The sequence below is a fragment of the Microtus pennsylvanicus genome, chromosome 11 (genome assembly GCF_037038515.1).
Source record: "Microtus pennsylvanicus isolate mMicPen1 chromosome 11, mMicPen1.hap1, whole genome shotgun sequence".
NCBI classification, from domain to species: Eukaryota; Metazoa; Chordata; class Mammalia; order Rodentia; family Cricetidae; genus Microtus; species Microtus pennsylvanicus.
Genome location: NC_134589.1, coordinates 65,934,083 through 65,961,733, shown reverse-complemented (window position 1 = coordinate 65,961,733; position 27,651 = coordinate 65,934,083). Strand labels below are relative to the sequence as shown.

The window sequence follows — 27,651 nt, the reverse complement described above, 5'->3', positions numbered from 1 at the left end:
AATCGCAACCAAGAGGCGCGGCGGCGGGGCGACCATTGGTCGCTGCGAGCGACGGGAGCAGCAGGTTGGGCTGAGCGCGGCTATATAACTGGCGGCGGGCACGCGTTCCGGGGCACCGCGCGAGGGACGCAGCCACCTACTCCCGCGCAACAGCCCGGTCCTCCCGCTCAGCCGCGCAGGTACGTGGGAAGCAGGTGGGGCGGGCCGGATGCGGGTCGGGAGGGAGCCGATCTGGGGCCGCGAGCGGGGCGCCCGGGGAGGCCGCGCGGCGCGTCCCCACCCCCACCAACGGCCGGCGCGGCCTCCTGACTGCGCCCTGGGCCCCGTGCGTGCTCTGCCGCGCCAACGGCCTTATGGGGCCCCCGGTGGGCGTCACGCGGCCGAGTGGCCCGCGCGCTCCACGCGCATCTTGCTGCGCGCGCCTGCTTTCAGGGTTGATGTACCTGGGCCTGGACTTTAAAGAAGCCTTCGGGATCTGGGGTTGGGGGGGTTCCCACGCTAAGAGCGCGATCGCGCTTCCTAAGTCTGCAGAGCAGAGGCGCACGACCCCGGGATCAAGGGTTCAGTGGTGCAGAGACAGTCAGCCACAATACTTGATCTCTCCAGCCCCCACTGTGTGCCCCTGCACTATGCCGAGAGCTTCTTCCTTTCCCGCCCTTCCCGGTCACCTGGCCGCGATCAGGTAGGAAACGAGGTGGGTGAGTGACTTGGACTCAGCCGGGAAGGGACAGACATCTGTGTAGACTGCGTGCCCGCGGGACTCCCTTGACCACTGAGCTCTGGAACCTGGGTGCAAAACTCCAGCATGAGAAAAACTGCGGTGCCATCTGTGCGAACCAGTGTCAGACTCTGGAGAAGGGAGATTGCAAGCTAGTGGGGTTTTGAATGACAAAGAAGGACTTGGCTTTTTCGAAACTAAACGGGTTTTTTATATGAAGGGATGATAGATGCGCCTTCAAGTTAGCTTTTGGGAAACAGAAGAAAACACAGCCAGTGTAATGTAATGAACTAGTGTGCTCTTCTGCAGGTCCGAAACGCACCGCGAGGTAATGGGAAATTCCCGCCAGCAGGAAGTCAGGCTCTGACACTAGATCTTGATTTTTCCAGATCCCTTTTAACTTTTCAATCTTTTAGGTGTGAATCAGAGCAAACTTAGATTTAAAAAACCTATGCGAAGATTATAGTGCAAGGAAACGGAGAGTTTAAATTCTCAACAGAGTTGAGGTTAAAGTTTGAAATTGGATAGGACCCTGGATCCAGCTCAGAGGTGGAGCCCTTGGCATGGATTACAGGAAGCTCCAGGTCCAATCACCAGAGCCACAAATAAGTCACATCTGAAATTGCTTGGGGAAGGATGGTATCTAGTGTCCAGTGATTGTGAATTGGAACACAGTCACTTATTGGGTTTGTTTTGTTGGCAAGCATAGCTGATAGGTCTCCTGCCAAACCATCTATGATCAACTCTTCTCAGTATGGAGCACTGACTGCCATGAAGTCAGGTCTTCCTGAGTGTAGGAATTAAGTGTATCCCACCAAGACCAGCCCAGCTATTTATTTTAGCCCTTGTTCGGGGGACTCTTAAAGTTTGCAAAGATATTGTTTTCAAGGATTTGTGGCCAACCTCTCTTAATGTGTGCTGATCATATTTTTGAATGTTTACGATCATCTTTACTCAGGACTTTATAAAACATACTAGTTTAGATCCAAGTCCTTGTAGATGTTTCAACTGTAAAAAGACTACAACAAAGGTATAGAAACTAGCTCTCAAGGCACACACCCTTGCAAAAAGTTAAAAAGCCATACAAGTTTAATGCTGTGTTTCTGTACTGCCAAATAAATACAAAGTGGCACTAAAGAGCCAACATGGTGAGGATGAGTGCTGAACTTGCAGCATTGCTTCTGAATATAATATTTTTGCCTTGGAACTTGGCTCCAGTTGACTTGCAGGTAGGCGAATGTTAGTAATTTTATTAACCATTTGAGATCAAATATATATTAAGGTGAAATGATCTAATTGAGGGGATCTTTTAATTTCATCCTCACATGTTCCAAAGAGCTGTACTCTAGACCCCGATAGAGGGCTAGTGGGGTGGAAATAGGAAACACACACTTATTCCGATAACTTGATGTCAGAGAGATGAGCTGAAGGAAGCAGTGACAGAAGCCTTGGGTCAATCCCTTCCAAGCTCCCCAGAGGTTGCTGTTGTTGGAATTTAGTCTTTTTGTTTTTTGAGACAGTGTCTTTCTTTTCTTTTCTTTCTTTCTTTCTTTCTTTCTTTCTTTCTTTCTTTCTTTCTTTCTTTCTTTCTTTTTTCTGAGACAGGGTTTCTCTGTAGTTTTGGAGCACGTCCTGGAACTTGCTCTTGTAGACCAGGCTGGCCTCGAACTCAGTGATCCGCCTGCCTCTGCCTCCCACATGCTAGGATTAAAGGCATATTGCCATCACTGCCCAGCTGAGATGATGTTTCTTTATCTGTAGGCTTGCTCTTGTAGACCAGGCTGGCCTTAAACTCAGATCTGCCTGTCTCTGCCCCTGGAGTGCTGGGGCTAAAGGTGTGCACCACCTGGAGTGCTGGGGCTGAAGGTGTGCTACCACCTGGAGTGCTGGGGCTGAAGGTGTACCACCACTTGGCTGCATATGGTTTCTCAATGGCTGAGATCATTGTTAACAGGTTTAATACAAAGTTGAGAATTTGGCCCACACCAAGTTTTTTCTCCATTTTTTTGGTCAGTGTATTAAAACTGCCTGGTTAGTTTTGTTGAGTTTCAGTACTCAAATAGAATGTGTACTTGAATTATATCACATTGCTGACTTACAGAGGTGGTAATTGTCAAATAGGAAGTTCAGGCCAGGTATGATGATGCACACCTTTAATTCCAGGACTCTTAGACAGAGGCAGGTAGATCTCTGAGTTCAGGCTAGCCTGGTCTACAGGCCAGCCAGATCTACTCAGTAAAACCCTGTCTCAAAAAAACAAAACCTAAAAGTAATTCTCTTGTCTTATATGATCCTGTAGTTGTCTCAGTTAGTGGGAGAACCTTGCCCAAGCTCAGGAGTTAAAGTTAGTTTTAGCTGCTGTCACCTTACCTGTAGCTAGTGACCAGTGTTCATTGGCTATATAAATATTTACTATTCTTTAGTTTTGTTTTTTTTTTTTTAATGTGCATCTTTACCTGGCACACCAAGTTGCTATCTAGACTAGGCAGGTGAGAGGGTTTGGAGCCAGGGATACCTGTAATGCCTGGTTTGCCTTGTAAAGCAGAAAGCTGCAGCCTAGGAGGGAGGGCTTGGCTTTGGAACGATGTTCTTAAACATGCACTACATTTTAGGTATAAAAGGCCAGTGAGAGAAATGTGCCTCGTTGGGAACATCATTGTAGGTGTCAGTTTCTGGTGGCTGGTCACTCACTAAATGGCTTTGGTGTGGTGTGCGACTCTTACTCAACCATAACCCCAAGTACTACTGGTATTTTAAAAATAAATCTCAGGGCCAGCCTCAGCTACATAAGTTGGCATGAGACCCTTTCTTAAATTCTGACATGTCTATCTGCATTATGGGATCCAAGGAGTAGGAGCTTTTGTTCAGGATTGAGTGTAATGTACCTTTCCATCTAGTCAGTTTTGTGTGTGGTGTTTGGAATGAAATCAGAACTAGGACCCTGTCATGCTGAGCCCCAGGTTCTGTGCTGTCTAGCATAGGCTGCCTGTGCTCCTGAGCCTGGCTTCAAGGTTTGAGCTGCCACACGTGGGTTAACTAATTCTCTGCTAACTTTAAAAATAGGCAGAGTCTACTCAGGGAGAGAAAAGCAAATTGTCCAGCTAGTTTTTCTTCATAGTATTTGAGATTTAGACTTAGAAATACAATGCAGATCTATGGACCTCATCCCATGCAGTCAATATTTGTCAAAACTAGGGAAGCTAGGCTTTCTTTTGGTTTCCTCAGGTCCTTCTGCAAATGTCTTTTCTGTTTCAGGATCCACCTGAGATGTGTTGTCTCCCTTGTCTCATCTGAGTTTCTGTTCTTGGTACTTCACATCTTTGAAACTTAGGACCTCTCTTGGATTTGCCTTACGATTGGATTTGGTTTATGGCTTTGGAGAAGGACCACAGAGGTCTGAATCACACCCCAGTGACATGTAGTGCTAGCACTGTAGTTCATGGTACCTTGCTGGGGTGTGGGGAGGATGAGGTGGCATGTGTTGGATTACTGTGTTCCCCTTTCCATTCACACCCAAGGGAAAGGAAATGTGACTGTTTCCTTTAGGAGAGATAATCTGAGTTTGTAGGCTTGTATACCAAAGCTGCTAAGACTAATTTTGCACGAAACTCCTTTTGTAGACCAGGCTGTCCATAAGCTCCCTGCACATAGACCCAGCTGGGTTTTTGTTTTTGAGGTAGTCTTCTATAATCTAGTCTGGCCTCTAATGATCCTCCTGCCTCTGCCTTCCAGGTGCTGGGATTTTTATTTATTTATTTATTTTGCTTTTTTTTTTTTTTTTTGGCTTTTCGAGACAGGGTTTCTCTGTGGTTTTGGAGCCTGTCCTGGAACTAGCTCTTGTAGACCAGGCTGGTCTCAAACTCACAGAGATCCCCCTGCCTCTGCCTCCCAAGTGCTGGGATTAAAGGCGTGTGCCACCACCGCCCGGCTAGGGTGCTGGGATTAAAAGTGTATAGACATTCCTGATTATGTCGAGTGTTTAGAGCCATAACTTTTTCCTCGAGACAGGGTTTCTCTGTAGCTTTTGGTGCCTGCCCTGGAACTAGTTCTTGTAGACCAGGCTGGCCTCGAACTTACAGAGATCCGCCCTCCTCTGCCTCCTGAGTGCTGGGATTAAAGGCGTGTGTCACCACCTCCTGGCTTGACAGGGATTTCTTTGTTTTAAAGGCTAGCCTTGAACTTGATCTGTCTCAACCTCCTGAAATGCTGGATTGCAGTACCCTCAGCTTTTTGTTAATTTTTATTCTTTTAGTTGTGATTATTATTATTATTATTATAAGTTTGAGGCAGTTTCTCTCTGTAACAGTTTATGGCTAGCTATCCTGGAATTTGCTTTATAATTCAGGCTGGCCTTGAACTCACCGAGATCCACCTGCCTTTGCCTTCCAAATGGATTAAAGGTATGAGATACCACTGCCTGGCTATCTTACCCAATATTTGATTTTTAATCTTGTATGTTAATATTTTGTTGGTATAATCACTCTGCTCCCCCATTGGATATTTCTTTGTGGTAGTGGGCAATAAACTTGGGGCCTTGTGTTAGGCCAGCACTGTGGCTTTGTTGTGGCTCAGTCCTCGTTGCTTTTTGTGAGTTGCTTGTTTTCCCTGGATGGTCTTGAACTCTGGAGCCTAGGCAGACTTTGAACTTGTGTTTTTCCAAGTAGCTGGGCTTAAAAACATATTCCCTGAAATCTAGCTGCTTCTTTATTTTTACTTAATTTAGGTATTTTCTTCTTTGCATTGATTAGCAGGGTATTTTGCCTGGTTAAGGCTTAAAATTAGCCATTCTCCAGGGAGAATTTTGGAGGGATTGTGGCAGGTAGGGAGGAAGTCTAAAGAATTTAGACAGAAGCCCGGCGATGGTGGCTCACGCCTGTAATCCCAGCACTCGGGAGGCAGAGGCAGGTGGATCTCTGTGAGTTCGAGACCAGCCTGGTCTACAGAGCTAGTTCCAGGACAGGCTCCAAAGCCACAGAGAAACCCTGTCTCGAAAAACCAAAAAAAAAAAAAAAAAAAAAAAAAGTAATTTAGACAGGTCTCTTTCTTAAAGAGATTGATTTCTTTCTTTCTTTTTTTTTTTTTTTTAAAGAGATTGATTTCTGTAACAAAGTTACTCTGCTCCTGGGAAGACATTGTTTCAGTTCTCAGAGCCTGGTTTCAAACATTGAAATACAATGTATATAACCTTCAAACACATTGATAAGAACTTCTGTTTTGGGTTTTTCTTAGTGTTTTGATACATTTGTAAAATAGTCAAAATGACACCTTAGTTAATACTCTGCATTGCTTGTTAATGAATTCCTTCTGGGTAGAGCTGGAGTTAATCCAGTACTTGAGAGGCAGAGATCTCTGGAAGTTCAAGTCCAGCCTGGTTGTCAGGACAACCAAAGCTACACAGTGAAACCCTGTCTCAAAACAAAAACCAAACAAAAAATACAAACAACCAAAACCCACTAACTTTACAAAGAGAATCGATTCTAATAAGTTGTCTTCTGACTTCCATGTATGTGTGTGTGTGTGTGTGTGTGTGTGTGTGTGTGTGTGTGTGTGCGCGCGCGCGCGTGTGTGTGCTCTTCTGGGATTGTTAGTCCTGTCCTTCCTATACAACTAGTCTATTCCCATGCTGGGTTGTCCTTTAGTGATTCTCTGTCTTTGAACTCAGGCTCTGCTCATGCCAAGCATGCTCCTCCTCATCCTTGTGCATTCTGGATAGTGACTAAAATGTTGCTTAGAAAATCTTAAAACTGTCACTTGAAGTAAGCTGTTGACATGCTATTTTGGTTTTGTTGGGAAGAGTAAGCAGAGCTGTTAACGCCCCGTGTGTCAGTAACTAGAGTGGACACTGGTTGTCTGTGCCGAAGGGGAGGACCCCTAAGTGGTACTGTCCATTTCAGCAAAGCTGTCATGAGATCAGGCAACCTGAGGTCAAGTGAGACTTTTTAAAAGTAGCTGCTTGCAAGCCAAGTCAGTGCAGCCAATAGGAAATATCAAGGGCTCCATTGTGTGTGGTATGCTACTGCCTTTTCTTCTGTGGCTCTGAGACTTCTCCAGGTCTATGCTATGTGAGCATAGATTTTTTCATGCAGTATATTCTGATTCCCTCCTACTCCCAGAGCCTCACCACATTCTCACCTACCCAAATCTATGCCCTTTCTTTCTCTTTCATTAGAATATAAACTGGGGTATCTAAAATAATAGTACAAATAAGAAAATAAAAACAAACCAGAATAGGACAAAACAAACTGGTAAAAAAAGCTAATGAGAACATGAAACATACAGATGCCAAAACATTGACACACACAGAAAACCATAATAAATAAGCAAAAGATATGTAAGGTTAAAAAAATGGTCCAGATAAAGCATTGTGAGATCAAAAACCTCCAAAGATACCATTGAGTTCGTTCTGTTTGGTCATCTACTGCTGGGCATAGTGCCTGCCCTTAATATTTCTTTCTTTCTTTTCTTTTTTTTTTCCTTTGCAAGTAGTTAAAAATTAGAGGTAACTTCTGAGTTAGGGGTGGGGGGTTTGTGAGGTAGGTGGATATTTGGTATCCTCTTCCCTGAACGCAGACCCCCACCTGGCCCTCTGCATGTTGCCTGTCTGTGTGGTTCATTTGTGGGTCAGCTTTGTTGTGTCTGGAAGGTCTTGCTTCCCTGGTGTCTCCTGTCTCCACTGGCTCTTAATCTTTTTGCCTCCTCTTCTGCAGGGTTCCCTGAGGGGGGAGGGATTTGATGGAGATGTGCTGTTTAGGACTGAGTGTTCCAAAATCTCACTCTCTGCACGTTGTCTGGCTGTGGGTCTGTATTCGCTTTCATCTGCTGCAGGAGGAAGCTTCTCTGGTGTGGGCTGAGCAAGGCACTGATCTGTGAGCATAGCAGGTTGTCATTAGGAGCCATTTTATTGCTATGTTAACTGTAATATTTGGTTTTCCTGTGGTCCATGTGTTATCTAGTCTCAGGTTTTTGGCCCCTGAGCTGTCTCAAGCATCTTACCATTTATCTCATGGAGCGGGCCTTAATTCCAGTGATTGAGTTTATTGAAGGACTGAATGCTTATGAAGTTGGGAGGCTGGAGAAATGGCTGAGTGGTTCAGAGTGTTGGCTATTCTTGCAGAAGGCTTGGGTTTGATTCCCAGCTCCCATGTCAGGCCATTCACAGGCACCCTGAACTCTAGCACCAGGGGATTTGGGACCTCCTAAGGCTTCTGCACACATGGCATTTACACACACGTGTGCTGGCACACAGTAATAAAAAACAAATTAATAATACATTATTGTAATGTTCAGCTTTGTTAAGTGAAGATGGCTTATTTAACCTTTCACTTTTCCTGGGCTAAATTTCTTTGGTTTCTGATTTCCCTAAATCATAATATAAGGGTAGGATTCATATCTCCCTCAGAGGTGGCCCTTCTGGGGAAAAGGATAAGAAACAGGAGTGACCTCTAAGCTGTCAACTGAGTGAGCACTGTTTTAGGACGGGGTGTCTGCTTTTCCTTTGTAACTCTCCCAGGGTGGGGGGCAGGACTTGCTGTTTGCAGTTGAAGTCATGGGGCTGGCCTGCTTCCTGGTGCTGATCTCCTTAGCTTTATCTCTAGCCTGCTAGACATTGAGGATGGAGGAGGTGTGTGCAGAGTATCCATATTTGTAGCTATTTCTAAAAGCTAGTGGAGAGGACACATTGTAACCAGAAGCCTCCAACTTGTGTTTTCATAGAACTTTCTGGTTTTCACAGGTTTGTGCTCAGTCTCCATTTGTCACCATGGAGCAGTAACTGGCAAATGTGTGTCTAGAAAGAATCCGAATTTTGTTTTTTTAAATTGTTTTGTGTTGGACAGAAATTGGGTGTTGATAGCCTGTTGAGGTCCAACATTTGAGACCAAGGCTGGAGGGAAATGAGTTCTGGGCCAGACTGGGCTCCATAGAATTAATCTGATTCAGAGAATTGAGCTGACTTGCTTGAGAGAGATAAAAGTGTTCTCAGGGGTTGCTGTGTTATCTATCCATGCTTCATGTTTGAGCTGGGAAAGATGAATTGGACAGTAATTCAAAGTATAGACTGCTTCAAACTCAGCAATCCTCCTGCCTTAGCCTCTTGTCCTGAGATAACAGGTATGATCCACCTTGACCTGTGATAGCTGAAAGTCCCTGATGGTTCAGTTATTTTGGGTTTTGTTTTACCTATTTTAAGGGAAGAGTTTATTTGCCTTACTCTCTTCTAGGTCACACTCTGAGGTAAGTCAGGGCGGGAACTCAGTGGGAGCTAAATGTTTGCTTACAGAATGGTTTGGGTGGGTTTTAGTGCATTCCTTTATGTTATACATGGGTTACCAGTGTCACTTGAAGGAGAGATGCAGTGTGCTCTAGACCATTGATCCATGTCTCAGTAGCTTTCTGGGTAGCTCTGAATTCACAGTTTGGAGATTGAATTTTGGTTGTTTGCTTGTTTGTTCAGAGTGATTAGATGCTATTTTCTTCTTTTTAATTCTTAATATATTACAACCCGGCCACAGTTTTACCTCCCTCCTGCTCTTCCCCAGATCTACCCCTCCTCCTTTCCCTTTAGAAAAGGGCAGGCCTCCCGGGGATATCAACCAAACGTGGCATATGAAGTTATAATAAGATTAAGCCTCATTAAGGCTGTGCGAGGCAGCCCACTAGGGGAAAAAGGATCCCAAAAGGAGGCAAAAGAATCAGCTAGCCCCTGTTCCACTGTTAGGAGTTCCATAAGAGCACAAAGCTACACAGACGTAATGCATACTCAGAGGACCTAGGTCAAACCCATATAAGCTTCCCGACTGTACATTTGACACCTAATCTCACAGCTGCAGTTGGAAAACTGAATCACCCTTATTTAGTGAAATAAAGTAAGTGGGTCAGATGTTCAAGAACAGTGCAATAAACAGGCCATGCTGCAGCTTGGCTCTTGGGAGGCCGAGGCAGTGGGATTGTGAGCTCCAGGCATGGCATGAGCACCCATAATCTGAACAATTGTGGTGCGAATTAGGGGATCACCCAAGCCAAGGAGTTAGAAGGTAGCCTGCACCAAAACCAAGACCTAGGACAGAAAGGGCAGGCATGAGCCAGATGAGGGACAGAGCCAGTTCATGCTTCCCCACCCTTTCTAAACCTTGATGTCCCATTTGACTACCACATTCTCTTGATAATAGATTTTAGTGGCTATGCTTATGGGATAGATTAAAGTTGCCATGATCTGAAGAGAGAGGGCTTTCCAGTGTTCTCCCTCTATATGAAATGGCTGAACAGGAAACCATTGCTTACAACAGTGGACACTGTTGCATGTAGGAAAGCCCAAGTTTGAGTAGTGAACCTGAAAGAATTTTTCCCTCCCATATTTTATTTTTTTGGTTTTTTTGAGACAGGGTCTCTCACCCTGTAACAACTTTGGCTGTTCTAAAACTCACTTTGTAGACTAGTCTGGCTTTGAACTAAAATCTGCTTGCCTCTGCCTCTCAAATGCTAGAGTTAAAGCCACCACTGTCCAGTTTCTCTGTGTAGAACTCATTGTCATGTAACTCACTATGTAGTTGGATGAGGAGCCTGTCCTGGAACTCAGCTCTGTAGACCATGAACTCTGTGGCCTTGAACTCCGATTTCGCCTGCTGTCCTACTGAGTGCTGAAATTGAAGGCATGCACCACTACTTCCCACTCTATTTTAAACAGGCAGCAGTATGTTCTATCAGTGGAAACCCAAGTGTTAACAGAGGTGTACTTGGGAGAGAAATTGTATGATAAAGATGCCCATATCATCCCATATTGTAGAATAGATGGTGATTTCTTCTGTAATGACAGTAGATGCTGTGCTACTGTTGAATACACATACTAAAACTGCAGTGGGCTGGAGATGGCGCTGGTTAAGGGAGAGCACCATCTGCTTTCCCTAGGGCTTCCATGAAAGCTCATGACCATCTACAACCCCAGTTCTAGGGCACCAGGTGTACATGTGATACAGAGACATATGCAGGCGAAACACGGATTCCATATACTTCAAGCAACAAAAAAGTGGAAATAAAATCGATCTTTTATACTATAATTAGATTTGTATATGTTCTGCTTTGCTTTCATGTTTGGATATTAGTACAGAAGTGTTTTGTTAACTCTATACTATTTGATTTTGATTATCTTTATTTGTAGGGCTTGAATTTTTATTTGCTTTTTTTTTTTTTTAAGACAGGGTCTTACTATGTAACCTTGGCTAACCTGGAGGTAGAAATGTAGACTAGGCTTGTCTCAAACCTGCTTGTCTCTGCCTTCTGAGAGACAGAATTGAAGCCATACCCCACCACTCCAGGTGTTTTTTTTTTTTTTAATGTGTAAGAGTGTTTGTATGTATATATGTGTCCAGTGCCTATAGAGGCCAGAAGAAGATGTTTGATTCCTGAACTGGACTTACAGATGTAAGCTGCCATCTGGGTGGTAGAAACTGAATTCCCACATTTTCTGGAGAAGCAGTTAGTGCTGTTAACTGCTGAACCTTCTTTCCAGCCCTGGAGTGTGTTTGTTTTCTTAGACAGTTCTCTGTGTAGCTCTGGCTTCCTAGAACTCTTTCTTTTTTTTTTTTTTTAAAATATTTATTTATTTGTTATGTATACAATATTCTGTCTGTGTGTATGCCTGCAGGCCAGAAGAGGGCACCAGACCCCATTACAGATGGTTTTAAGCCACCATGTGATTGCTGGGAATTGAACTCAGGACCTTTGAAAGAGCAGGCAATGCTCTTAACCTCTGAGCCATTTCTCCAGCCCCCCTAGAACTCTTTCTTATAGACCAGGCTGGCCTTGAGCTGAGAGATCTGCCCATCTCTGGGTCACCACCGCCCAGCCTGTAATAATTTTGCGGTTGCTGTTAGTATACTAACTGTGATCCGGCTAGACTAGGGAGTATGGAGAGTGGTATGGCCATTATCTGTACTGCCTGGGGTTGCTGTCCTTGATAGGACAGGAGAGTGAACTCAGTTGTGGAAGTACTTTAGGCCAGCCTGGTCTGAAGAGCAAGTTCCAGGACAACCAAAGCTATACATAGAAACCCTGTCTTGAACTACGCCCCACCCCCAAAAGGGAGTGGAAGTCCTTTAAGTGAGTTTAGGAACGTAAGCTGGTGCATGCAGGGAATGTGTACTGTTGGGCTTTTATCTCTAGTTTAAGAACTGAATTTGGAATAATGAGTTTTTACACTTTTTTCCTCATGTATTCATCTGACTACAATATATTGGATGTAGAATTTATGGATTTAGTTTGTTCTTGTGATGTTTATTCTTTTTAAGCTTTAAGATTAGTGGGTGTGATTATAATCTTACTGGTTGCATTTGGGAGTCAGGCAAATCTGAGTTGGTGGCCATCCTGGTCTACACACTGAATTCCAGGTTAGCTAGTATCAGACTGAGGAATGCTGAAGCCATGCTGTATAGTTGGCCCAGCACAGTGCGGCAGTTCTTTTCAAGCCTTAGGATGGGTTGACTGATTTGTATTGTTTTACAGGTTGAATCGACCAAAGCGATGGTTATGGAGAAGCCTAGTCCCCTGCTGGTCGGGCGGGAGTTTGTGCGACAGTACTACACCTTGCTGAACCAAGCCCCGGACATGCTGCACAGGTGTGCTCTCACAGGCCTAGGAGGGTGGTGTGGGATGGTTCTTCATGTAAGCACCTTAGAAAGAGAGATCTTACAGTGGTTTGTAGCCCTGGCCTGGCCTAGCCTGGAACTCACAGAGATCTGTGTCCCTGGGCCTCCTGAGAGCTGGAATTAAAAGTGTCCACCTTGCCAGGCTCACACAGATTTACTTTCTAAAGCTGTGTGGTTTTAATCTGCTATTTTCAGTGTTGACGTATATAAAACTATGTGAACTTCGGTTTTTTTTCTTTTTCATACAAGTACTAAGATGAGTGTGGGCTAGAGCACTATAGTTTTTACTTCAGTCAAGTAGGATTTTTTTTTTAAGCTTTATCATTTCTTTGTGTTTTTTTTTTTAATTTATTTTCATTTTATACACATTGGTGTTTTGCCGTAGGTGTCAGGTTTCCTGCAACTGTAGTTACAGACAGTTGTGAGTTGCCATGTGGGTGCTGGGAGTTGAACCAGGGTCCTATGGAAGAGCAGTCAGTGCTCTTAACCACTGAGCCATCTCTCCAGCCTCATGTGGTTTTTCAAGATAGGGTTTTGCTGTTATTTTGGAGCCTGTCCTGGAACTAGCTTTTGTAGACCAGGCTGGCTTCAAACTTAGATATCGGCCTGCCTGCACCTCCTGAGTGCTGGGTGGGATTAAAGGTGTACACCACCAAAAAAAAAGCCCGGCAAGCTTTATCATTTCTAAGACAGTGTCTGCTTCTCTTGACAACCTTTGGGTAAAGCATTTGAGAAACTGGTCTCATCTTGGAGCTGTTGGTTTTCAGAGCATTTAAAATTCTCTGGCTTTGAGCCACAGAAAAGGTCTCTACATATTTTTTTATCTCTTTTCTTAGTTTTTGCCGAGTTTTATGTCAGTCTTCTGCCATGTAAGTTCGTTAACTTTGTGGTATTAGAATCCACATCAGGACAACCCAAGCTGGAGCTGGAGACACTATGTGCACAACTGTCTGGCTATTGCTATTATGGCCAACAATATCCTTTTCCTACATTTCCATTTCTGTTGAGTACAGTGGAAAGAGCAGAGGCTGCTGAAGTGAGTTCCTTTAATAATGTAAAAAATAGCATGTCATCTGGTGCATTGGTGCACTTACCTTTAATCTCCGCCCGCACTCAGGAGGCAGATGCAGGTGGATCTCTTGAGATCAAGTCCAGTGTGGTCTACAGAATGAGTTCCAGCCAGATCTCTATAGGATACATAGGAGAAACCCTGGCTCAAAAAAAAAAAAATAAAAAAGTAGCAACATGATGTTGATGGAAAATAGACAACCATAGCATCGACTCATTTATTTTAGGGTTTTTGGGCTGACTGCAGATGTCTTCAGTGATGTTCTTTAGTTGGCATTTTTGCTGTGCATCTCTCCGATGTCCTTCTAATGAAAACGGGGTATTTAAGTGTATGGGTGAGAGAGAGCTTAAGGGTTAAAAGTTCATACCTCCCGCACACAGGACAACTGCCCACTGCCTTCTCAGGTGGGAAGGCGCCGGCTCTTCAGTCTTGACAGGGCAGATGTCCTCAGCAGAAGCAGGAATTTCATTTTGATTAGAAGTGCCTGGCTTTGCTGACAAACTCCAAAGTCCTTTCCAACATGATTATCCTGGCCTGAAACAAGTTGGGACTTACACCACACACATGCTCAATGATGACTGTTCCCATTTGGGGTGTCGCAATGGATTTATCATACACAAACATAAGCAGATCCTGCTGGGAGTCTGCCAGTGATGTGGATAGGTATCAAGCCTGAACACTAAGTACCTGCTCTTTGGGTCCTTGAAGATGAGAAGTAAATTGCCTTCTCTTGCACAGATTTTATGGGAAGAACTCTTCCTATGCCCACGGGGGCTTGGACTCCAACGGGAAGCCAGCGGATGCAGTTTATGGGCAGAAGGTGGGTGCTATGGACCAGTAGCAGCAGAGAAGAGAGAGCTTCTGCCTACCAGGGGCTAGGGCATGGGGGTGGGGAGGGGAGGCAGGGTGACTCCTATTTAATTCCTTGGTTTGCTGAAATGCCTGTGTGTTATCATATTGTATTTCTGTGTTTGATAACTGGCTTCCGCATAGGACTGTCATTTCTAATCTTAAAAGATACTCATTTAAGACAACTATTTGATATTTTATTTTTTTAGATATATTTATTTATTGCGTGTACAGTATTTATGCATATACACCTGCAGGCCAGAAGAGGGTACCAAACCTCATTACAGATGGTTGTAAGCCACCTTGTGATTGCTGGGAATTGAACTCAGGACCCTTGGAAGAGAAGCAGTCAATGCTCTTAACCACTGAGCCATCTCTCCAGGCCGATATTTTATTTTTGAGACATGATTTTGATACATGTGTTTGGCTGTCCTGGAACTTGTTATGTATGCCTGGCCATCCTGCCTCAGCTTCTCAAGTGCTTGGATGTGACAGGACAGTTTGTAAGGAGCTGAGCTGCGACACTGGAGCTAGAGCACACACAGACAGTTGGGCCATATTATAACAGCAGTGTGTGCATTCGCTTAATCTGTTTTATGTGTGTGCGTGCTTTGTTGGCATTTAGATCTGTGCCGTGTGCATGCCTAGTGCCCGAGTGACAAGAGTGCTTTGGGTCCCCACGAACTGGAGTTGCAAGGCTGAGCATGTGTGTGCTGAGAACTGAATACAGGTCCTCTCTAAGAGTAGTAAGAGCTCTTAACCATGCAGCCCTCTCCAGCTCTGAAATGCTTACATTTATTGCTGTTTGGGCGAGTGTGACTGCCATGGCATGCATGTGGAGGTGAAAGGACACCTTTTCAGGAGTTCCTCAAGATCACACGTGGGTCAGCAAGCCCCACAGCAAACACCCGTACCTGCTGCTCTATCTCACCAGAATGAGATTTATTGTATTTTAATTTTTAACTGGGTGTTGTGTAATATTTAAGGTGTGAAGTGTAGAAGTCTCTGGGTTATATGCTGTTCTCACTTCTGGAACAAAACACCAGACGGAAACAACTTAGGCAGGAAGGGCTGTTGAGGTGTGGCCAGTCCATCCTGGTGGGGAAGAAATGATAGCAGGAGCACCAGGAAGGGCTGGTGCTCAGTTTCCTTTCTCTCTCTCTTTTTTTTTTTTCCCTTTTTCGAGACAGGGTTTCTCTGGTTTTGGAGCCTGTCCTGGAACTAGCTCTCGTAGACCAGGCTGGTCTCGAACTCACAGAGATCCGCCTGCCTCTGCCTCCCGAGTGCTGGGATTAAAGGTGTGCGCCACCACCGCCCGGCTTCCTTTCTCTTATACAGTACAAAGCCCTAGTCCGGGGAATGGTGCTGTCCTCGGTTAGGATGGGTCTTAGAACAATTGTTCTATCTAGCGCCTCCTGATGGGCATACATAGAGGACTAGGTGGGTCTAGGCACTATCAAGCTGACCAAAGCCATGGAATAAATTTTTGCCCTTCAGTGTGCTTGCTGTGTTGCACTTGAGATTGCTTTGAGTCTTTGCTCAAGGACTGCTTGCTGAAGCAGGAGGTAGGGTTGAGTGTCAGGGACCAGGGAATACTGGGAGGAACTGGAGGATCTACCAGGGTCTGTTTTGGCTTCTGGTAGCTGCTGTCTTAGTTTCTGAATTGCTGAGTTCCTCAGAGATTGACTTGTACCTCTTTCGCAGGAAATCCACAGGAAAGTGATGTCACAAAACTTCACCAACTGTCACACCAAAATCCGCCACGTGGATGCTCATGCCACTCTGAATGACGGGGTGGTGGTCCAAGTGATGGGGCTGCTGTCCAATAATAACCAGGCTCTGCGGAGGTTCATGCAGACCTTTGTTCTTGCTCCTGAGGTATGTTGCATGATGGTTGGCTCTTAGTGATGGAGCACTGAGAGATGAAAAGCCATGTGTAGTCTCTAGATTCCTGGCAGCCCAGGACTATAGGAATGACCGCAGGGCCCGAACTTCTTTGTTCTCCTGGCCTGGAGCTATGGTGTCTTCACTTGCTTAGGGAGATGTGTTGAGGGGGTGAAAAAGGTGGGTTTCTTCCCTTTTATTTTTGTTTTGTTTTTTTAAGACTGGGTTTCTCTGTAACAGCCCTGGCTGTTCTTGAACTAGCTTTGTGTACCACTAGGCTGATCCAAACTCCCAGTGATCTGCCTGCCTCTGCCTCCCCTGGGATTAAAGGTTTGTACTGCTGCCACCCGGTGGTCTCGTCCTTCTAAGCTCTTAGTACTGAAGGACACTTTGTATCCATTCAGCCCCATCCAGCCGGATCTCCTCAGGACAAGGAATTCTGTCCTGTAAACATCCTATTAACAACCAGATTTAAGAAATATACTCAGTATAACTTACTCAATAATCCATATTTAAATTTTAGGAAATATGCTAGTATAGTCTTCCATAGTAGTTTGCTTTTCTTGATCCAAGATTCTGTATATAAGTATACATTGCGTTCCTTGTAGTGTCCCTGGTTCCCCGTCACTGGTAGTACCTTATTCTGATTGGCTTGGCATTGAAAGTTCTGAAGAGCACAGTCACATGATGTCCATGTGTTTTTCTTGTCATCATTTAGTGGTTATGAAACTATTTAGTGACTCTGGTTTCTCCAGGTAATGTATACAGGTCTTGCCACTAAAGCTAGGTAGCTGTTGTATCTGGTTTGTAACTTGTGACCAATTTTTGGACTCTGCGTGGATGTGCTGGTCTTCATCAGAGTTTTGTATGCTGTCATTGGTCTTTGTTGGTCTTGGCTGAGTGGAAGGATGACAGATGGAAATGTCTGACCCCATCCACTACCCTGTGTTCATTCATGGCATTATCTTATAAAGATCCGCCCAACCATCATACATGTATTTCTAGACTACTTAGTGAGTTATGATTCATTAGTAACCGTTCAGCATATCCCTCATGTCTTAGGCCTACTCAGTGGGAACCCTTCGTGATGTTCTCTTCTGGGGTGTGCACAGGATACTTTATATGCTCTTGTGCTGCCCCTGGCCCCTTATGTCCCACCTGAGAATTAGCTTGTTCTATTCACAGTGGCTCTTTGTATTAGGCCTCTGAAGGTGCCTTAGTGGATGATGAGGGATGCCATCTTTGTGTCTTCAGAGAACAGGGGCAGGAAGCTGCATAAGTATGGAATCTGCTTAGAAGGATTTGCTGTGTTTTCTCCAGCGTTCACCTGAAAAATTCTAGTTAGAATGTAAAATTACTCTCCCTATCTTTGGAAGAATTTTTTTGTGTGTTGGGAGGGGGGCGATTTCAAGACAGGGTTTCTGTAGTCTTTACTATGCTGGAACTTCCACCTGTGTTGCCTCCCAAGTGCTGATATTAGAAGGCGTGCGCCATTGCGGCCTGGCGGATGTTTTTGAGACAGGAATCCTTCTGCCTTGGCCTTCCAAGAACTGGGATTGCAGGTGTGTGCCACCATTGAGTTGTGTACTTAAGACTTAAAGTGTAATACTTGACAGCCATAGTGGTGTATACATGGAATTCCAGCTTTAAAAACTGTTTCATTTATTTGGGAGTTCTGTTGGCATGCATGCAGTGTGCTCAGAGGCCAGAAGAGGGCAGTGGATCCCCATGTGGGTGCTGGAAATTTAGTCTGGGTCTCCTGCAAAAGTAGCCAGTGCTCTTAATCACTGAGCGATCTATCTTTCCATTCCAGCAATTTCTCAGCTTTTAAGAAGCTGAGGCAGGAGGTTTGCTAGCTTGAGACCAAGAGATGATGTCTCAAAGGTGGAGGACGACTGACCTTCATATGGGAAGGATTACAACCTGTATTGCTAATTACAGGCTCATCATAGTTCCTTTTTGTCTTTCAAAGGAAGTATTTGTTTCCTTTGAAAATGTATTGTTGCATAAATCATCTCAGTACACAAAGCACTGTAGTATATTTTGATATCCCATTTTATGGTTAAGAAATTAGAAATTGAATAGCCAAGCCAGGCAGTGGTGGCACACACCTTTAATCACAGCAGTTGGGAGGCAGAGTCGGGTGGCCAGAGGCCAGTCTGGTCTGCAAGAGGTAGTTTCAGGGCAGGCTTCGAAGCTACAGACAAACCCTGTCTTGAAAAGCAAAAAAAAACCAGAACAAACAAATAAACATATGGTTGATTTGGAATCGAGTGTGTCCAAACCTAAAAGAATCTTTTGGCTTTTACTACCATAAGTACTTGAACTAATATTCTTATGTAAGAGTTAGGTCATTTTAAATACTTTGAGTTGAGACTACATTGCCTCTAAATAGTTGAAAAGTTGTTTTTACGTGTCTGTCTGGTAAGGATGAACATTTTAACAGTATGTCTATGGTTCTTTCAGCTGTGTACGAACAGGATTTCTCACAGTAGGGCATTCAGTCTAGGCATAGATGACATTGTCTGCCATGAGTGCTTTGTCATTTAGCATTCTCCCTGTTCCCTCAAGGTTTCAGAAGCCAGTCCTTATTGTTAAAACAGAAATGTTTCTAGATGTTGTCAGGTGTCTGCTGGGGGCAAATTCCTCTGTAGCTGAGACCTGCTGGTGTTGTAGTGATGTTTTCCGGCTTTAAGGGGAGAGTTTGTTTGGTCCGTGTTTAGAGGCACAGTCCATGGCAGGGAAGTCGGGCAGTGGGAATACGAGCCAGCTGTCTACGTTGCATCAGAAGCAGGAGGTAGAGAGATGAATGCTCACGATGCAGTTATTTTTTATAAGTCTGAATAACTGAACACTTGTGCTGACATTGCAGGGCTCTGTGGCCAACAAATTCTATGTTCACAACGACATCTTCAGATATCAAGATGAGGTCTTTGGTGGCTTTGTCACTGAACCTCAGGAGGGTAAGTGTGAGGCCATAGACAGTTACTTGTGTGGAATTTGTAAATAGCACCAGATTAATTTACGAGAATGCTTTGTGTTACAAGTGTATATTTTCAAAGCATGGGGATCTAATTAATGTGAATAGTTAGTTTCTCCTGGGTCAGAAGCAAGCCGGTTAGCCCGGCTCAGTGCAGAGCACCACACAGAGAGCCTGGCACACCTGTGCTGCAGAGTGCGGGGACAGGAGCGCAGCCCTTCCCAGGTAGAATGGGCAGTCGAGGTGACGGCCTTTGCTCTGCTGGGATTGCTGTTCTAAAGCTTTGTGCTGGTGACGACGCGTAGATAATGGCTGGAAAAAGGGCCGAGGGGGGTGCACAGTCAGACCTGTGGAAAGGTCTCCAACCCACCCAGCTCTAGAATGGCCAGGTGCTCAGCTGACAAGGCAGGGTGGCCTGCTGCAGGTGCATGGTCTAAGCAAGTTGTGGCTTTTGCTTTTTTTTTAAATCAGTTTATTCACCTTGCTCCAGTGTTCTCACAAAGTCTGACATTCTCTTTCTGAGAAGGAATTTTGTGTTAGTCTTTGTTACTGTTAATTGCATCCCCTGGTGAAAGGGAGTCACTTTTGAGGGTGTGGATTTGAGAGATTCCCAGACGCACTGTTTTTATTATGGGAACCGTGTGACCAGCAGTGGGCAAGGACTGAACTGACGCGCCCGCTTGTTCTCTAGTCTCGCAGTCACTGGGCCGCACGAACCTTCCAGGGTGACCTTTGTAGAGAACATGGGTGCTCTGTTGCTTTTCACTTCTGTGTCTCTGGTTTTCTCAGCTAAGACAGACGACAGGCTGAGCCCAGGACAAAGTAACCTTTCTTACCTCATCCCAGAATACCCTGCGGCAGACATATCAGGTTCTCTTGCTATGATAAAATGCTGCAGCTTTGGGAAGAAAGGGGTTATTGGCTCACAATTCAAGGGGAAAAAGCCAATCATGTTGGGGGAGGCATGGGGACAAGCAGGAAAGACATCTGACAGGAGCAGGAAGCTGGCTTGTCACGTTCTTGTCACACAGGAAACAGCTTTTTTTTTTTTTTAACATTTTGTAAAGATTTATTGTGTATGGAGTAGTCTGTCTGCATGTATGCCTGCAGGCCAGAAGAGGGAATTGAACTCAGGACCTGGAAGAGCAGCCTGAGCCATCTCTCCAACCCAAACTTTTTCTTTTTAAAGAGTCTGTGTTCTTAATGTTTAATTTTCCCCTTAAAGTCTTATGCCTTGACTTAACCAAATCGCCCTGCTTCTTTTTACTGTGTTTTTCTTTATGCCTATATTAGAAACTAAATTAAGGAATTTGTGGATTTAGAGTGATAATTTTTTTACATATTTTTCTCTTAGAATCTGAGGAAGAAGTAGAAGAATCTGAAGAAAGACAACAAACACCTGAGGTGGTGCCTGATGATTCTGGAACGTTCTATGATCAGGCTGTCAGGTAAGGGCAACTCTGTTCAAGGCTTGCAACAAGAAGTTGAATTATCTTGCAGATAGGTGTGTCTTCTAAGGACGGACAATTAAGTGTATACATACACTTCCATATCAGTGCCTTCAAAGGCCAGAAGAACATATCTCAACCTCTGAAACTGGAGGTAAAAGAAGTCCTAAGACACCATGTGGGTGGTGGGTACAAACTCTTAAGTGTTCTGCAAGAGCAGCAAATGCTCTTATCGCTGCTGAGTATACATACTTCGAAACATACATAGACATAAAAGTTAATTTTTAAGGCAAGTTTTGGGCTACATGTCAAACCCCCTTCTTTAAAATTATTTTCTCAGACCTCAGTAAGTATTGTCTTTTTAATTGTCCTGCTTCTAGGGCAGAAAAATGTGTACCGTTGCCATGGATGTTCCATGTGCTCAAAGCCCCTTTCAAATAAATGTTTATCAAGGTGTGGTCATACCTGTTCACTCTGGCTAAGGAAGAATGTGTTTTACCACAGACCTACTGAGGTCAGGTGCCAGGAGTTAAAACATGGCCAGGGACAGTGTGTGTTGGCAACTGGTGTGGAAATGTAACCACTGTTGTGTGAGGTGCAACTGCCTTATCTCAGAATTCCATGTGGATTTTTTTTTTTTGTTTTTTTTGTTTTTGTTTTTCGAGACAGAGTTTCTCTGTGGCTTTGGAGCCTGTCCTGGAACTAGCTCTTGTAGACCAGGCTGGTCTCGAACTCACAGAGATCCGCCTGCCTCTGCCTCCCTAGTGCTGGGATTAAAGGCGTGCGCCACCACCGCTCGGCGTGTGGATTTTTTTAAGATTTATTTACCTATCTATTTTATGGTGTTATGTATATGGGTGTTTTGTCTACATGTATGTCTGCACACCAGAATAGGACATCGGCTCACATTATAGACAGTTGTGAGCTGCCACGTGAGTGCTGAAATTGAACTCAGAACCTTGGGGAAGAACCTGAGTCATTATTTCTTCAGCCCCCCTTATGGGAGCTGTTTCATTTTACAAAGAAAGCCACAGTTAATGACATTTACTGTCTTGGATTTTGAGACTGGCTGGCTTCACTAGCCTTGCTGTGCCTGAGCTAGTGCTCAGAGATCGGAGAGTTTGATCTTTTTCCGTTCAATACAGTGCTTCTGTGGTACATATAAGTAAGCCAATTAGTAGTAACTGAATGAGAATCACTTGATTCTGTTTGATCCTTATGATTGTATGTTCATCAGAATTTAGCCAACAAACTCATGTCCCGAGGGCTTTCTCTGGAGTCATTAGGTAGCTTGAAGTTTCTGGGTGAGTGAGTCATATAGATAGGCTTACATTTCTCAAATTCTCCCATGACAGCAATGACTTGGAGGAGCATTTAGAGGAGCCTGTTGTGGAGCCAGAGCCAGAACCGGAGCCAGAGGCAGAACCAGAACCCGTGCCTGACATCCAAGAGGACAAGCCTGAGCCACCATTGGAGGAAGCTGCTCCCGAGGATGTGCAGAAGAGCACTTCCCCCACCCCAGTGGATGTTGCCCCAGCGCAGGAAGACCTGAGGGTATGGATTGGGGCTTAGCATTAAGTTGCTGGCTCAGCAGTATTTTCCCGTTTCTTGTTCCTAATGCTGTGGATAGCTCTTTGTGTTTGAGCCTGAGTCTCTTATCTCCTCAAAGCTAACCTTGAGCTCCTATCCTCTGGCTCCATCTCCTGAGAACTGGGAATGTAGTTCTGTGCCTCCATGCCAGATTTATAAGGCACGAGGGACTAAACCTATGTGACTCAGCACCTTGCTGAGTCACATCCTACTCTCTGCTAGTTTGTTTGCTTATTTGTTTTGGTTTTTTTGAGACAGGGTTTCTCTAGTCTTGGCTGTCCTGAAACTTGCTTTGTAGGTCAGGCTGGCCTTAAATGCAAAGAGATCCACCTGCATCTGCCTCTCTAATGCTGGGATTAAGGCATGCACCTGGCTTTCTGCTAGTTTATTTTTGAAAGGTCTTTTTCTCCATCATAATTGCTTGCTTGACTTTGAGCTGGTCTCACTGTCTAGGCCAGGCTAGCCTTTCTTAGTCTCTGAAGTATTGGGATTACAGGGGTGTACCGGTATGCTTGGCTGCTTCCAAGACAGTTTTGTAAGCTGGCGGCAGGTGCCTGGGACTGGTGCATAGGCGTGCAGGAAGCAGAAGTTAATGACTGTGTTGCTGATCTTGTTTTTTCCTAGACGTTTTCCTGGGCATCTGTGACTAGTAAGAACCTTCCTCCCAGCGGGGCTGTTCCAGTGACAGGGACACCACCTCATGTGGTTAAAGTGCCGCCTCCACAGGTAAGGGTCTGCATCTAAGACTTGCTGCTCGACACGCTAAGAGAATGGGATCCTGGTGTATGGGGAAGGGGGGTGGATAGGAGGTGGTGGTGTTTCACTGGGGTGGGTCAGTTGAGGACTCTGCAGGGCGGTGAACTATGCAGTAGCTAGAGTAGCACTTGGACAGAAAGCAGGGTCCTTTCGGTTTGTGTGAAGTTTTCTTTCTTTGAGGCTGTACACATAGGTCTGTGCACGTTGAGGGCCAACTTCAGTGTTCCCTAGAGCTGTGCACTTTTTTTCTTTTTCTTTTTTTTGGGGGGGAAGGGGGGATAGTCTTTGTAGGCCTGGAGCTCTGAGATTTAGTCTGTGAGCCTCAGGAGCTACCTGTCTGAAGCCAAAATTGCTATTTTCTAGCTTAATAATTTTGTTTAAGAAAGTAGACAAAGGGGTGAGAGAGATGATGGCTCAGCTGTTAGGAGCATTTAGAGGACTGGGTTCAATTCCCAGAACCCATATGGTGGCTCACATCTGTTCATTATTAACTCCAGCCCTAGGGGATCCAATGTCCTTTTCTTGCTCTATAGGCAATGTTTGCACTCAGTGCCCAGAGATTCATTCAGGAGCACATAATTTAAAAAAATCTTTTTATTGTTTGGGCATGGGTATTTTGCAAGTATGTTTGTGCGTCATGTATCTGTCCTTGGAGGCCAGAAGAGGTATGGTGATTCCCTGGCATTGCAGTTAGGAGCAACCAGGTGGATGCTGGGAATCAAACTTCGGTTCTCAGGATGAGCCACCAGTGCTCTGGATTATGAGTCATTTCTCCTGCCCTACACATAAGGCTTTTCTTTTTTTAAATGTGTGTGGCTAGATTAATGGCTCAGTGGTTAAGAGCTCTTACTGCTCTTGCAGAGGATCTAGGTTCAATTCTCAGCATCCAGGTGGCTCGCAGTCACCTGTAGCTCCAGTTCCAGGGAATGCAGTGCCCTCTGCTGCTGGCCTTCTCCAACACCAGACACACACACACACACACACACACACACACACACACACACACACACACACACACAATCTCACAAATACGTATGCCAGCAAAACGCTCATACAGGAAAAAAAATGAAAGCTAAATAACAAGGCTGAGTGAGTGGCCTGTGCATAGCATGTCTGCACTTAGACACAGTAAACATGATTAGATTTTTTAAAAGAGAAAATTAACATCATAAGCTACTTCCCACAAAGGGTAATCTGTAACCTTTTTTAGCCCCGCCCAGAATCTAAGCCTGAGTCACAGAATCTACCACAAAGGCCTCAGAGAGACCAGAGAGTTCGAGAGCAACGGATCAATATCCCTCCTCAGAGGGGACCCCGGTCAAGTAAGAGCTTTGAAAGTTTGTCTAGCTTGGAGTGGTTTTGAGATGAGGATTTCTTCTCTGGGCCTGGTTTGTGCAGTGGAAAGACTTTGTTTGGGTGGAGGGAAACTTGTCTGAAGAGTCTGAGAGTCTGCTTTGTCTCTGAAGTGCGCGAGGCTGGGGAAGCAGGAGATGTGGAACCTCGAAGGATGGTGAGGCACCCTGACAGTCACCAGCTCTTCATCGGGAACCTGCCACATGAGGTTGACAAGTCGGAACTGAAGGATTTTTTCCAAAGTAAGTGCTGAGTCTCAATGCAGCGCCACATAGTGGAGCGGAGGTATAATGTCAGGTCTGCTTCCACAGTGAGTTCTGCTCTTCCCTTGAGTGTGACATCAATGTCATGAGTTGTAGGCATGCTACAGTGTTATAGGATTCCTTCACAGTGGAGTATATAAGGAACATGTGAACATAATGCATTGTCTTGGGTCCTCTCTCCAAGAACCAAAAGTTCACAAACTCCTGAAACACTTAGATCTTGGTTATAAGCATTCATCTTAGGGACATTTAAACTTTTGCATTTTAGTGTGACATTTTAAATTCATGTAAAACTGAGTGTGGGTAAGCTGGGTGTTCGCAAGGAAGTTATAAGCTCTTTGCACTTACAGATTACGGGAACGTGGTGGAGCTGCGCATTAACAGCGGCGGGAAGTTACCCAACTTCGGTTTTGTTGTGTTTGACGATTCTGAGCCTGTTCAAAAGGTCCTTAACAACAGGGTAAGCACATTTGCATCTATGAGTGTTTCAAGATTTTTGTTTTGTGTATGCATTTCGCCTGCATGTTTGTATGCATACCAGGTATGGGCAGTATCCTCAGAGGCGAGAAAAGTGGGGGAACCTCCCCTGGAACTGGAACTTGGTAACTCCAAGGTTTCTGACTGTACAGGCCGGTTGTGCTTGTGGGTGACAGACACCTTCTCTCTCCGTTTCGCTGGACTGAGTGGTGTTTGCTGTACTTCTTTCCAATTTTTTTGTGGGTCCAGCTCTTCTAGCTCCCTGCGTATCAGGCCCTGCTCACATTCTTCAAGTGCCGTACTTTTTCACCCCTCAGCTGCTTTCTCTGGGAATTTTAACTCCATTTCATGTTTTTACTTGAGGCACCAGTATTTTGTCCCAGTATGTGAGAAGGTTTGAATCCCAAAGCTGTGGAAGCATCTTTCTTTGTGTCATTAGTTGCTCCTATCCGGGCTTTTCCACTTCCCGCACAGCTCTCCATACGCATGCACTAGTAACATGAAGTTTGGCAGAGGCAGGTGTGTGAGGACTAGTGGGTTGACGGCTGGTTGCTCCTGGGGGTGGCTCCGTCACTTTGAGTAGTCACGGTCAGGAGTTTCAGTGCCTGCTCTCCTTGTTCCTCACAGCCCATCATGTTCCGAGGCACGGTCCGTCTGAATGTGGAGGAGAAGAAGACTCGAGCTGCCAGGGAAGGCGACCGCAGGGATAACCGTCTTCGTGGACCAGGAGGCCCCCGTGGTGGGCCAAGTGGTGGGATGAGAGGCCCTCCCCGCGGAGGCATGGTGCAGAAACCAGGCTTTGGTGTGGGCAGGGGGATCACAACTCCAAGGCAGTGAATTGCTTGGCCCCGATCTCCACACAGCACACGGCCCTGGCTCCTGCAGAGCGGTGATTTCTTCAACCAGCCTTTGGTGTCTCGGAGTAGTCTATTATAAACTGCTCGAGTTTGTACAATTTTCATTTCGCTTGTGTTCATGGTGTGTGCCCCCCCACTCTCCTTTTCTCCCCTGACCTTTTAGTCCTTCACTTCCAGTTTTCCGGAACGATACTTTAGGAGGAGTAGGTTTTTAAAGAAGAGGAGGGGAGACTCTTTTCCTGCTCACGCAGAAGATACAGACTGGAGTTGAACAGCCATTCCCCACAGGAGTGCATCTCGCTTTCACTGACAATGGATGTTTCATTGTTGGGAGACACAGGATTTGATAAACATTTTGGAAGCAGGAAAAATCCATATTATCTGTCAAGAGTCACATCTCCTGTCTGGTGTGGAAAAATTACCTTTTGGCAACTGCCACTGGGTCCCTGCTGGTGTGGCTAACTGAATAAAAGGTGTTTCCAGAACCTTGTTCTTTTGACATGTGATTACCAAACAGTTCTAAACCTCTGTTTTTGCCATTGGATTTTAAGTTGTGATGTAGCCTGTCAATGTCTAGACCACAGCTAAGGATTTTTGTTGAACTGTTAGATTATTTTGAGGTAGAGTTTTTCATGTTTTATTTGTATTTGTAAAAAAAAAAAAGAAAGAAAAAGAAAAAAAGGACAAAATCCCCACAAGAAAACAAACCCCAAATCTGATAACATAACCGAGCAAAACTGTGCCTTCTATTTGTCTTTGATTTCGGTCCCGGCAATTGTTTAAAGAAAAGTAATAAAGATTCTAGATTTGTTTTCAGATTCAGACTATGTGGGGGAACTGTAGACTTTTTTTGATCACGTGTATGTGTCGTGTTAACATTGTTCTGCCTTATCCTAAAATCACACCTCAGACTGGACCGCTTTTGAGGAAGGTGCTTCTGCAAGGCCTCTGACCTCAGTGGCTGGTGGGCCACATTCTACTCTGCTGTCTATCCAGGTTCCTCATGGGCCCGTCAGAAGGATTTGGCTTGAATCTCGGACTTGGCTATCGTGCCCCAGGGTCTGCATATTTTTTTTTCTTTAAATCATAGCCATATGGTAAATTTTCTATTTTGTTACGGTTCTCTGGACATGCAGTGGGTATTTCTTGGAAAAGGCCGATTTTTATTAAAATATTTCTGGAAGAAAACTTTATCTGGCAATGTAGACTGCTAAAACTTGCTACACAGTGTTGCGTTGAGTGCTGTGTGTAGCCTCAGTGTGTGGACAACCAAATTGTCAAATCTAACTTTTAATGTTTATTTGTATGTGTGTGTAGGTGTGTGGGGGTTGTATTCACACAGGGTACTTGTGGCAAACTGAACAAATTGGGTACCAGTCCTTGCTTTCCACCCTGTTTGAGTAGCCCATACACCACAAGCTTCCAGGGATCCCTGTTTGCTTCTCATCTTGCTGTAAGCACAAGGATTGCAGACGGGCTATGCCTGACTTGTCTTTGGGTTCTGGGCATTAGAGTCAGGGCTTCACACTCGCACATTGCGCCTCAGCCAGAGTTGTCTCCCCAGCCTTCTGATGTTTGTTTTCAGGACTGTTGTGATGGGTTTGTCACCACGGATAGTTTGGATGAAAATGAGAAGTCAGGAGTGTGGTGGGAGCACCTCACAGATCTGAACATTGGCAACCACCATGCATGAGATAACCAGGTCACATGACTTATAGGGTCATTTGTTTCAGGCAAGCCAAAGAAAAGGTACCCCAAATTACTTTTG

The 27,651-nt window shown here is 45.0% G+C and overlaps 1 protein-coding gene and 1 non-coding gene across 2 annotated transcripts; both read left to right on the top strand.

Moving 5' to 3' along the window:
- Positions 1 to 49: 49 nt before the first annotated feature.
- On the top strand, positions 50 to 26,707 carry G3bp1 (G3BP stress granule assembly factor 1). Its single transcript, XM_075992552.1, has 12 exons — positions 50 to 179; positions 12,215 to 12,327; positions 14,165 to 14,246; positions 15,980 to 16,153; positions 19,032 to 19,122; positions 20,494 to 20,587; positions 21,943 to 22,141; positions 22,802 to 22,903; positions 24,144 to 24,255; positions 24,400 to 24,528; positions 24,900 to 25,009; positions 25,654 to 26,707. Exons 2-12 carry the CDS (start codon positions 12,233 to 12,235, stop codon positions 25,861 to 25,863), a joined length of 1,398 nt encoding a protein of 465 aa, XP_075848667.1. The 5' UTR covers positions 50 to 179; positions 12,215 to 12,232; the 3' UTR covers positions 25,864 to 26,707.
- On the top strand, positions 9,851 to 9,988 carry LOC142832060 (small nucleolar RNA SNORA29). The gene has a single exon (XR_012907151.1). It is a non-coding gene; the product is annotated as a small nucleolar RNA SNORA29 (small nucleolar RNA).
- Positions 26,708 to 27,651: the final 944 nt, after the last annotated feature.